Genomic DNA, 12,752 nt, shown 5'->3' on the forward strand with positions numbered 1-12,752 from the left:
CAAGAAATTATTTTTTTTTACATGAATGTTAAGGCAATTATCACACTTAAACTAACCTATGCAAAAATGACAATAGTTTTTCCAAAAAAAGGGAAGAAACTTATAATTTCTGATTAACATGTGCAGGGAATTAACTAATGCAAAATAAGCTATTATTCAGAATTTGGGAACAGATACATGCAATGATAGTAGAGGAAAGGAAAGCTAACTAATATAAACTCAAAAAAATATATATAGAGAGAAAGACACAGAGCAGGCTATGCATTATGATAATTATCATAATAAAGCCACTAATTATAATCATTTATAATATAATATCATTTAATTTATGGTGGGGTTATACATATTTATATGCACTTTGATTGTATACTTATATTATACCGTTATATATCATATTATTACTTATTTATTATATAGATAATGTTAACGTAGTGTTGTCCCACTGTTGTATATGTGGTATGTTTGCTAGCATCTTGGTCCACCCATCCTTTGGTCAAGTCAAGCTGTTAAAATAAGTAAGAAATCTCCCACTGTGCAGTATTTTAAATTAATCTACTGTCTTCCATTTTATTCATCAAGCCATAATGTAATTGTTCCTTTACTTTTACTAGTTTGTGCCAGTTACTGCAATTATCTGGCAAATAATTAGTGCTTGTCAGAAAGGAACGACCCTAATGAATATTATCTGATCGGCTGTATTGAATTATTGCCTAAATTTGTTTATGCAAATTTAAAAAAGATATGCACATTAAATACTTTTAAATGTAATGTAATCACATAACACAGTGAGATCATATATATATATATATATATATATATATATATATATATATACATATATATATATATATATATTTTTTTTTTTTTTTTAAATTTATATTAGCTATTTGTAACTAATATTCAGCTAAAAATATATTGCAAGTTTGTACTTTGCAAAAAATATTGTAGGTTGAAAGTAATCATTTAAACAAAATGCTGGACTTGATCCCAAAGGTAATGCAAGCAAACATACATATAGTGTGACAACGTCCTATAATAATAATTATTAAAATAATATATGCATTATTATTATTATTATTATTATTATTATTATTATTATTACTATTACTATTATTATTATCATCATTATTATTAATATCATTGTTGTTGTTGCTATTGGTTACTTCCTGTTCCTACTTCTTGTACTTCTTGTGACTCCACGTCAGTGTTCTGCAACAAAAAAAGAAAAGAAAAAAAACATCTCTTAAGATCAACAAAACAAAAAGAGGATATAATAAAAAAAAGTACAAAGGAATCTTCCTCCTCACCGGTACAGCTGAGCACCTGCTGACTCCGTCTCGGTCAAAGCCAGCCTTGTTCGCCAATGGTCCGGCTTCACCTGTCATGTCAAAACTGGAAGTGTTGGAGACAGAAAGAGAAGGAATAAAGACGTGAACCTCTTCCCAGTTACAGCACAGCTCACTTTCTGAGCGGGTGTCAGACAAGCTCTGATGTTCAGCCTGGCCTTTTGACATTTGGGATGTGTAGGCAGAGACCTGTTAGTAAAGTTAGTCCCGACAGTGGAACATATAGCAGCAATAGGCCAAATTAAACAAGGTATGAAGGAGACTGGAAATTGGAAAATCACGCAGATTTCTTCTCGGTCATAGTTACTATGTGAGAGCTCGGTGGCAGCGCAAGCAAGCAAGTCTCACCATTTACTGGTTAGCAGTGGTTGTCCTTCAGTCTCATCATGTTCTGCACGATTACCAGCAGCACCTCCAGTGTCCAGTTCGCTGAAGATGAAGAAGCATTCACAGCCATTATCAAATGGGCGTGATAAACCCTCAGGGTAAGCTACTCAATTCTCTATAAAGTGGTGCATGTGTACGCATAAATGTTGCAAAACTGTCTGTTTTTTCATCTTTATTGCCGTTGGTTACATCGTTTTATAAACGCATGATGGCATGCAGTTTAAATGTATGCTGGTTATTATTTTTGTATGTTACTAACACCTTTGATCATCATAACATGCAAACAGCCTGAACCGAAGCTATTACAATCTCTTAAGATCTAAAACAAGAGACACAAATGTGTTCTGCTTTGATTTAAATCATCACAGACTTACCTAATGTTTTGTCCTTTGTTGCGATTCACCCCTCCTGGTTCTTTCTTGAAGTTCCTGAAGGAGATAGGGGTTATGTAATAGTACACACTGAAGGGAAACATAAAAATATGATAGAAACTTGCACCCAACCAGAGACAAAAGTGTACCTGTTCATAGAGCGGTGATGAGAGGTTCTGCTAACATTGTGGGCACTGATGTCTCCACTGCAAAACAAATAATAGATAAGGATGCCACAAGAAAAAACAACACTTACTTGACATAAACCTCAAGAACAAAATAGACTCTAGGCACAATAAAAAAAAACAAAAAAAACAAAACAATTCTCATTCTCACTTTTTAGTTAGCTGAATTCTCTCTGTGCTCAAGTTGCGGTCCACGCTGGGGGATTGAGGAGTATTGACATCAGCCTCAGTGCTATGCAGACAAAGGTAGCTTTTAGCACATTAGAGTCTAGACTTCACATTGTTATAAGAAAGCACAGACACAGATAGTGTCTGGACTGAAAGAGGATTAAAAAGAAGGTTATAGTGGATAAAGTTTTATTGCTAAAGTGACAGGCTAACCTTTGAACAACTACACATTCAAGTGCAGTGCCTTGCTCATTATCTATACGCTGTCCAGCGGGAGCTCTGCAGAAGAGAAGAAAGGCAAAGAATAAATAACAAAGTATCAAAGAACAATAAAAATACAAAACAGAAGCAATAATTAGAGCCTGATAGAAATTCATTGTCACCACGCTGTGGTAAAACTTCACTTCCTTCATCGGGTCTTAAAAGAAGCATTTTCTAAATTAACACCGGTGACATCAACGGGCATCCAGTTTAAATTAGTTTATTTAACATTAAGTGTTAAATATAAACAATGATTATTGTCAATGATGTGGCCCTTTTTAACCTTTAATATTCATTCATTTTTATGAAGGCACTGAAGGGGATTTAACTACCTGTAACACAAATACATTCACATACTTTCTGGTAAGCAGGTAAGCTGAAACATGCAGTATGTTAAAAGTAAGACAGACCTAGTTTCTTGTCCCTCTCCTGTCTTTTGGAGGCAAGTCAGTAGGTACATTATAAACCCTGGAACACTGGCTTCGCTGTGCTGCTGCCTGAACAAAAAGAAGAAGCATAAAAAGTTATTAATCTTTGCAAAACATTATATAAGTTATTCTGTAACATGGCAATAATAATTTGATTTTTCAGGCCACAGAACTCACTCCAGATGTGCTTTCCAGTTGCGGAGAAGAAGACCAATCCCAATTATGATTATGATTATGATTATCCCTAGAATGGCTGGCAAAATGTAAACTGTATTGACACAAAACACTTGAGTTATAATTCATTCACATCCATTTATAGTACTAACAACAGCTATGCAATAAAGCAATAAAACGAGCACACGGGATCCACTCACAGATGAGGGTCGGCAACGCCTGTGACTCGTTGGGATCGGTCTTAATTGGAGCTGTGACATCAGCTTAAGAAAAGGAGATGATTGATTTTGTGCAGTATATTATATAAACATGAGGCATATTTTTTTAAAAATTTGAAAAAATTTACTAATGTATTCTAGTACAAAAATAGGTTGCCTTACCGATAATTTTGAAATAGGTGCAGTGTTCTTTGACAAAAGGCTTTCCCTAAAAAGAAACAGAGGAACGAGTTAACATTTTAGATTTACCCCTAAACAGGACTTTCTCTGATTTAATTCATACAAGTACCTTCCTAAATCCATCAGGAACTATGCTTTGAATTGTGATGTCTCTGCACTTCACTGTCGTCACTGAGCTGTTGTCCATGTTCACAACTTCAGATGACAAATTAATGGAGGGTGGATTTTGCAGTTCAGCATGGCCAATACTTGTCTGTTGGGAAAATAAAAAGAAATAAATGTCAAAAGTGGAAAGTAACAAAGTACAAATACTTTGTAACAAAGTACAAAATACTTATTACTTATATTACACTGTTACAATTTTCAAGTATACTTTGTGTATTCATTTTTCTGACCCCTTTTTACTTTTACTCGTTACATTTTAACACAAACACCTGTACTGTCCACTCCAAACATTTTCAAAACAGGCTTGTTACTTTACGTGTAACACCTTTGAGGGAAATTTTTGTTCCCCAGCGCTGCACACCCACAATCATTAAACCAGTCTGATGGGAAAAAGACAATTATATTGGTGTAGCTATCACACAGGGATTTGGGGAATAAATATATGCAATTTATGCATCATTTATAAATCTACTGGACCTTAAATTAGAAATTTTTCTCCTCACTGTGCCACTACAAGCGATTTTAGGGTTCCCCCATCTCCCGAATCCCACTGTAATCCCTAGTCACTGTTCTGTTTATGTATGGAGGCAAAATACAAAGAAAAAAAGTTTGCATTCACATATACTAATATTTATTTATTTATGTATTTATTTATTATTCAAAGACCTGCGTTTTATTTTCTTACTATGAGTACATTTTACACTTATATTACGTATTTAACACAGATCTGTGTATTTCTACAAAACCAAATAATATCTGTACTTTTGCCCCCTCTGATGAAAGTTTCGCTGCCTTTGTACGTAAAGTAGTGGTTTACACATTCACTTCGCAAGCTTGGAGGTTCGGCAAATCAAATAGATCTACCTGTTGTGGTGCATATTTGTAAAAGGGAGAAGCCTAAAGTGCTTTCACTTAAAGTCTGAAAGAGGCCAACCTACCCCGTTGTCGTAGACATAAATCTTACTTCCCTCGGGAAGTGATCCATGTTTGAACGTGAATCCATCGAGGGTTTTAATGTCGGCACAAGAGGCATTTATCTGATGACATGCTGTGAGACAGTAATTAGGGAACCGTAAAGTTAATTGTATTTTAAAGTTAAGCAAGAAGAAAATGAAAAGCAAACGGAAACATAGTAAAGAACCAGGAAACGATGACGCAGATGTTGCGAGAAGAAAAAAAGAGTGAAAATAAGATATTGATTATAAAGAAATACGTATTTACAATGCTGCATCACTTACCTAATGATTTCCCGGTGAAGAATATAATTGGGAAAATCAGGCAGCTTCTAGTAAGCATTTTTCGAAGACAACCGAACCTAAAGCAGGAAGTATGTACAAGGAAATTTGAAAGCTCAAAATCGAAAATTTAACCCAGGACAACTATTTTTACAGTTAATCGCTGGCGGTGCCTTAAAATACACACAAAAATGTATAAAGGCCAGACGGGGCTTTTTGTATATTAGACACGTACCTTCAAAAAATCTTCTCGATCGCTTTGTGTAAAAACAGGAAGTTCTAATCGACCCGTCGTCCACTTTTACACTTCGAACAACACTGTAGACCAACTTTAAACCACAGTACAAGTTGCCATCAAGTGCGAGATTTACCAAGACTATTCTCTGTCCCCACTGACGTCAAGACAAGGAAGCTCCTTCTCTGAGACAGCATGCAAAGCGGAAGTAAGGACTAGTGAGTGTCAGAACTATTATCCAGGATGAAACAACAAAGATCTGTGAGTGTATCAGGAAGATGGCCACAACTGATCATGCGTTTAGTGAATACCTCAAACAGCAGAAACCTGAAAAATAAGGAACAGGAAGTGGAACCATCATGGGTGGACAGGCCCCTGCATTGCATCACCTATGGGTCTTCTTCTGTGTCTGAGTGTAAAGTCAAATAACTTATAGTTCAGCTAAAGGTGTTAAAGCATTTTTTTATATGTACGTATGGTTATTTTTGAAACTTTTTAGCTCTTACTAACCTAAAGTATCTGTAGTACCTGAGTCATTATTAATTGGTGAAAGTGGTAGCATTCAGTAAATAGATGGACATAATATCCCAGCTTGAAATTTGGTCTCTTTGGGACCATATTGGAACTTATTCCAGCCCAGAGGTGACCTGAAATCCTGGGCTAAAAAACAAAACAAAAATCAAAACAAAAACAGACCAGCAAGGCAAATTGCATTACTTGGTGAAAAGGTTGTGTGTGGTTAAAAAAAGAACCTAATAATTTATGTTGCAGATCACTTTCTTTGAAACTGTGAAATATATAGTCTCAGTGGAAGATGCACTCTCTGAGTGCCCTTCTCATTTGTAGTTTTGCACACTAAACACAAGGGGAGGCCCTAGCCATGTGGGTCAGACACACTGAACAGCCTGTCGTGAAGTGACATGAAATCACCACAGAGGGTTACTTTCATTATAAACAAAGCTGAAAAACATAAGACATCAAACATAATTGCTTACATGTTGTAAGTCAGTATGAGTTCTGTATTTTAGCAGGATGCTTTTACCATACAAACGGATACATTTGAAAAATTCGTGGCTAAAGTTATCCTAGTGTAATCTTTGGAAATTGTTAGTGGATGGAGTCCTCCCAACATATTGGAACCATGAGACAACAGAGGCCTCAAAAAGGCCCCTGTCATTTCACTTTCATGCAAACACACAGAGACACGGTGCAAAGATAAAGCAGAGGCCGCCATGGTGCAGCATGCTTCATTTGCACTGCATCTTCTCTGGTCCACCGAGAAAACACAGACTATATTCTGTGTCACTCACTACGGGCCCCTCTCTCTTTCTCTCCCTCCAGATTTGTCATCTTCTACCATCTCCTAACCTCTCTTTCACCCTGCTCCGTTTATTACACGGTAATAATTCGCCAGCATATTCTAGCAAATTTTAAAAGCACTGTGGAGTTTTCACCTTAAACATAATTATGACATTGGCTTCAGTGTGGAAAAATCTAAAGTGACAGTGAAGATGAAGAAATTTGCTTATTAGCCAGTTTGGCGTAACTAACTAGCTTAACTCTGCATCACTCTTCATCACCTCTTGACTACATCCTTAATGAATAAAGATGACAGCATCATAGCGGGCATGAATGAAAGAGTAAATGAACTTGGCTCAGCTCCCTTTGGGGGGAAATGTGTAGATGCGAACTTGTCCAATCATCTGATCCATTTCCCGTAAATATCAAGTGACAGTGGGAGGGGTTGGATATTCTGTTGTCCCTCTCTATATCCATGGAGCCTCTGCATAAACACAGCAGAGCAGAGATGACGCAGGACAGCCTGCAAACGCACACAAAGCTACAAACATGGCCATATGACACGGGTTTGCTCTTACAAACATCATGCATCTAGGTCTGACATCTCACTGAATAAATTCCAGATAGTTAAAATGGGATTTTTACTGTGAATCAGTTATTACAGTACTGCTGCTTGAGTCATCTGACTGCCCGTCTGAACGTTTCCCTTCTTGCTCCGTTCATAAAAGCCGTGATGAGAGATAAACAGCTTTCATCTTGCTGCATAAACTAAATACCATCTCTTCTGTTAAGGGTAGTTCTGTTTTGATTCTTTTTAGCAGACTGTTTTCAAGAGCAAAAGAAAAGGTGCAAATCAGCCTAATTAAAATGCAGTTTATTATTCTAGACCTCGGGTTAAAACAAAATCTGAGCACACTATGGGTTGTGTGAATTGTGGAGTCAAAGCTGAGGCAAAGCGACATCCCAAGAATCCTGAGTAGGTCTGAAACAATAGCGCCGCCTGCTCAGTACCCCACTTGTGTTTGCATAGCTCCACAACGGTTTTAAAATACCCCCACGGTAAACCGAAACAGTATATACTATATAGACTAAGAGTAACTGCTTTTAAGACAACAGTATCATGTTCAGAATCTTACTAGTTATATTAGCCAATCATAGTTCAAGATCACAGACATCTACATGGCATTTTCCATTTTCCTGGGTTTAAAAGGGAAAACACAGAGTCAACAGGGGTGTATTCACATAAAATGGCCAAAAGTATCGTCTCTTATTCTCAGTGCAAGACCAAAGGAGAGCAAAGTTTGGAGAACTAGCATGTTGTGCTGGGATTGCTGCAAAACTTTAGTCTGTCCATTTGGCTCAGTGTGAAGCCTGAAACCCCCACTGGGACAGGTTTGATATCACAGAAGGAAATCTGCACACTGCCAGCACATTGCCAGCACACCAAACACCTCAACATCAACACATACTCCCTTACAGAGAAATATGTGCACAAATATGACATCCATCTGGTTATTTACAGTGTAGTTATGTATCACTGTGCTCTGTAATACACAAGCATGCAACGAGGTTACATAATGGCACTTCAAAAACCAACAAATGAACAATTATCTAGAGTAAATTTGCAAATCTAAACAAATATTCTTCACGTGTGAAAGGAATGAAGCTGTCACTGGAATATATGACTACGCTTAATCACACGGCCTCACACAACGTTCTGCACACCCAAACCCACTTTCTACAATATGCGCATATAAAGCCCCTTCCACAGTCAGCCAAAACCACAGCTCCCCTTTGCAGAGTTTGGTAAGATCGGGCACAGCAACCTGATCCTACTGAGAAAGTCTTATAAAAGGAAGCAAATAAAATGATCCAATAAAAAGCACCTCTCCTCCACACTGCCAGACCTCATATATTTGGCAGATGTTTGCTTACATTTAAATCACAGCCTGAGGGCCTATCAGTATTCTAATACAAAAGCTTAGTGGGCCTGCGTTAGGCTATGCCACGCGAAACAGTCGCAGCACAGCATGCTATGATGCACAGCAGCTTTTGTTCACATGGTGCTGAAGCACATGTTGCGCAACTTGGACAGGCTCTATAACTGCAATATGTTTTCCAGCCAAATCTCCTGAGAGGGATCGCTGTCAGAAAACAAACCCCTGTTTGAGACATGGCCTCCAGTTGAAGTTGTTCAACTCCTGCTTTTCTCTGTGTACTTCTCTCTCCTCCTTACTCTGTGTATTCTTCTCCGCTTTCCCTCTCACTCCACTCACTCGATCTAGTGTCGCCTCTTTGCTCTCCTTCTCCCCTGTGTTTCTTTTTTCTGCGCTCTTCATTTCCCCCCCTTGTGATTCGCTGCCGGGGTAACTCAGGATTCTTAGTATTTGGCTGGGCAAACCCAGGGCAAGCGTGTCTTGTTACAGCAATCGAGGCTTTCTGATAAAGCTGTGCATTGTGAAGGATAATCCCTCAGAAACAATCAGGATTTTTATATCCTGCCCTCTGTTGTTTCTGTAGCCTCTCTCTCTCTCTCACACACACACACACACACACACAACTTCACACACAGCATCCGTACATGCACATAGTACAACACATTTCACAAACACTACCATTTGTTCTGAGACACACACGCACAAGCACATTTACAAGCACTGGCATGCACTGCACATTAAGTGGACTCCTGAGAAAGTATGCAAGAAATTCACATCAAATTACCCATTTGGTTAATTTTGTTTAGAAGCTGCTCTCTGTACTTTTTCCTGTGATTCACAACAGTATCGAGCCTTTCTTGGACACACCGTGAATGGAGTATCTGGGGTCGGGGATTTGTAAACAGGGGGCTGCTGGTTTGCTTTAAAATGTCAGTTAAGTCCGTATGTCTATCAGTGTCATGTTTGGTTAGGCCAGCTCTTGTGTAGCTGTTCACACTTGGCTGATCCTTATTGTTAAATAAGCAAAGCCTTGTGTTTGGCTGTGCTGCGGATCAGCGAGGCACTCACCTGAAAAACTGGAGAGAGAATGGAGAGTAGTAGAGCAGAGCACTACACAGAAGGCACATTTTAAAACATTTAAAGTTTCTCATTAAAACCAGTGTGCCACTTGGCCATTTTCACAGCAGCTACTTTGACACGTAGCAGCTTAAAAAGCCCACATTAACATTAACAATGGATACGTGTCATTTAGATGCCTTACTTCCAGGGCTCTGGTACCTTACTGGGATATTCAGATTGAGTGGTGCTGCCATTTGTGTTATTAGTTCACCTTTGAATTTTCTCCTCTACATGTCAAATATTTATGGTGGGGAAAAAAAAGCCAGTTTTCACTCTTAAGTTTTATGGTGTTTGAATAGCACTCAGTTCAGCAAAGTCCATGAAAGCAGGTGATTCACACCTTCAACATGTTAAGTGTAACCACATTACATTTTTAACATTTTTCAACGTGCCACTTCTAGCCAGCTGTTCAATGTCTAGACAGGTAGATGCCTCTGTGATTCCTGGCCTGGGATCATCTGCCTGTCAATGCCATCAGTCCTCATTTTCCAGCAGGAGGTTTTTTCTCCTGGCTTTTCCACCGCTGTCATCATCTGCCACCAAACCAAGGGGAAGGAGAAACATAATTATAGGACAGAGGCAAAGAGCAGTGTTGTAACTGTCAGACTGACACTGTTCGACAATTACATGAAATAACTGTAAACAATCCATCGTAAAAGTGCGTGCAGTCCATCTGTTGTCCGGTAGTGTTGGGGGGGAGGAGAGGAAAAAGCTTTCATTTCAAGAGATGCTTGAGACACAAATTACAAAAGAAGATAAGACCATGCGACAGATATGATAATGAGTCACTGCTGTTGCTGAATATAATATCAGCTTCTTACTGTACTCTAATGAGTGTCCTCAATCTGCCAATTATACACAAGCTTTCCTTGGCAAGTGATGCTAGTGGATCAGTATTACACACACAAATTACTCACAAGCTCACCTCAGTCATAACTAGGAATTAGAAGAATATTGCCTGTGTGCTTGCTCATTAAACTAGTGGCACTAAGCTATCATCATACTTACATGCACATAAAATAGATGAAAGGATACACACATACACACTGGGGCGCGAAGACAGAGAGGCCTACACTGTACTTAGCAGTTTCCTGAGCACCAGCGAGTGCCTTTCATTTGCTCCCCGAGGTACTGCAGAGCTGCGTGACCTCAGCACCTCAGGTTTTTAATTTTCACTCATACTGTCCACACTACACTGCTTCACAAATAGTGTAATTCTTTCTCTTTACTGTTTAATCCTGCACTGACACATAGTAATCCTCTCGTATGAGATAGTTTAACAATGTTCTTCACAGAAGCCATATAAAGTATAATAGAAGGTGTATGGAGTCTATGACGGATTATGATAGCATGTGTAAGGCAAGGAGTGAGTCATGGTCTAAATCAGCTTTTAAAAACAAGCCAATGTGTGCATATGTAAACAGACCGAACTCATACAGAGATATTATTGCATAAATGAAGGCACTGACGTGATGTATATTCCCCCAGCGTGTTTTCTTCACACCGAGTGATATCTCATGTGAGACCAGCTCCCTAGACCTGTAGTGGTGAGGTATAACATGCATCCAGTGTTACTTAACTGATAAATGAGCTGTTGCATGATTCCACTGCACGTACCAGCAAAGACTGAGTGTTATGTCACCATCATATTACCGCCACTCGCGAATGTGCGTGCTGCAGGAGGCTGAGCGTGTTGACCTTGAAACCCAGGATCCTCCTCCCACCTTCCCACCTCTCTGCTGCGGCCGTCGTCACTGACACCTCACAAGTTTCGACTATTGTTTTTAGACGCGAGATGTTGTTTTTACATTCCAGTCTGTCTTCAGGAACCAAACACTCATCCACACGCACACACACTCACTTAGCATCCCTCATTCTTCAGGCTGCAAAACAAAACGGTTGGCTATCTCTATTGACAGCAGGTCTTGTCTCGACCCTGTTAGATAAGTTTGTTTTATTGGAGAATGTTTTGTCAAAGTCCACCCGGCTTGTTATGACTGTGAGCTAGATTTTTACATGTCAGATTTATCCATCTAGAATGGGCATGTACTTTAGGTTTGTTTTATAGATGACAAAGATAATGAGAAACAAGTAGATCCCTGGCTGAAAACTCCTCCACCTCAGAAAAGAGAAGCTCCAGGTAACCAAGGGCATCCTAAGCTTAACACTAAAATGAACTCAACACACATTACGACGGGTGGCCTTTCCAATGTGTTGTGCTCTTTTAACTCTTCCTTGCGTTTGCAAAGACAATAATATGACCTTTAAAATGGTAAATAGTGGCTTAAGGGGAAGTTATGATAAGCTATGCGTATAATAATGCAGAGACCACATTGCTGCTTTTGAACAAATATACGTATGAGGAATCCCGTGTTCATTTACTATTTAACAAAGCTAACAGGAAACAAGGGTCTCACTAGGCAGGAGCTTGTTTTTTGACTCTCTTTTAATAGCACCCTTTATAAAAGTCTCCATGTGTGGTTACCAGTTCATATAAGCTTCAAAAAATAGCGAATCTGACCTCCAGTGCTGTATAGTTAGGTGCATAACAGTGCCAGGATGTGACAAGGGGTGCTATCTTCATCAGCCGCCACGATTACACTGATCTCGTCAGATATTCCATGCCCTATCTATGTGTACATATGTGCCTGACTGATAAATAAAGTATGCATTTTGCTTTCGTGCATCAAAGGGAATGCACACTAACATAGGTTTTCCCATTTGGGAGTGATTGCACCCAGCTTTCCACCTTTAGGTCCTCATTAGTACTTTGTGGATCAGTTTAAGTGTTGATTTCTTAGCTCACTCAGTGAGTCAACGTGGCTGGGCACATCTTAATCCCTGAGGAGCACAGAGAGAGAGGGAGAAGAGAGGAGAAGCAAGACAATTTATCTAAGTGGGAACAGGCAAAGTAATGTTTTTCATAAACTCACATCAGGACACGATGTGCCTAATGGCTACAGCTTGTGCATTCACTCACTGTCATTACTATAGGAGATTTAAAAATGCGCATAGCAGCGAGGCTGGGGGGAGCAGGCCTGAAC

The 12,752-nt window shown here is 39.0% G+C and overlaps 1 protein-coding gene across 2 annotated transcripts in view; it reads right to left on the bottom strand.

Moving 5' to 3' along the window:
- Positions 1–877: 877 nt before the first annotated feature.
- Positions 878–12,752, bottom strand: part of LOC146519916 (uncharacterized) — a 70,674-nt gene continuing 58,799 nt past the window's right edge. Inside the window, exons 1-16 of one of the 2 annotated variants that reach the window (XM_085155816.1) lie at positions 5,570–5,749; positions 5,354–5,530; positions 5,122–5,198; positions 4,822–4,931; positions 3,828–3,971; positions 3,701–3,746; positions 3,521–3,583; positions 3,324–3,414; positions 3,129–3,215; positions 2,671–2,736; positions 2,441–2,521; positions 2,254–2,310; positions 2,108–2,161; positions 1,695–1,775; positions 1,308–1,392; positions 878–1,209 (exon numbers count right to left, since the gene is read on the bottom strand). In XM_085155816.1, coding sequence (XP_085011942.1) covers positions 1,153–1,209; positions 1,308–1,392; positions 1,695–1,775; positions 2,108–2,161; positions 2,254–2,310; positions 2,441–2,521; positions 2,671–2,736; positions 3,129–3,215; positions 3,324–3,414; positions 3,521–3,583; positions 3,701–3,746; positions 3,828–3,971; positions 4,822–4,931; positions 5,122–5,179 — 1,080 coding nt within the window. In that variant the 5' untranslated portion in view covers positions 5,180–5,198; positions 5,354–5,530; positions 5,570–5,749 and the 3' untranslated portion in view covers positions 878–1,152. Of the gene's footprint in view, positions 1,210–1,307; positions 1,393–1,694; positions 1,776–2,107; positions 2,162–2,253; positions 2,311–2,440; positions 2,522–2,670; positions 2,737–3,128; positions 3,216–3,323; positions 3,415–3,520; positions 3,584–3,700; positions 3,747–3,827; positions 3,972–4,821; positions 4,932–5,121; positions 5,199–5,353; positions 9,213–12,752 lie in introns of those variants that run through there. The other variant, XM_085155815.1, reaches the window with a different exon arrangement.

This window comes from Neolamprologus multifasciatus, chromosome 4, assembly GCF_963576455.1.
Source record: "Neolamprologus multifasciatus chromosome 4, fNeoMul1.2, whole genome shotgun sequence".
NCBI lineage: Eukaryota > Metazoa > Chordata > Actinopteri > Cichliformes > Cichlidae > Neolamprologus > Neolamprologus multifasciatus.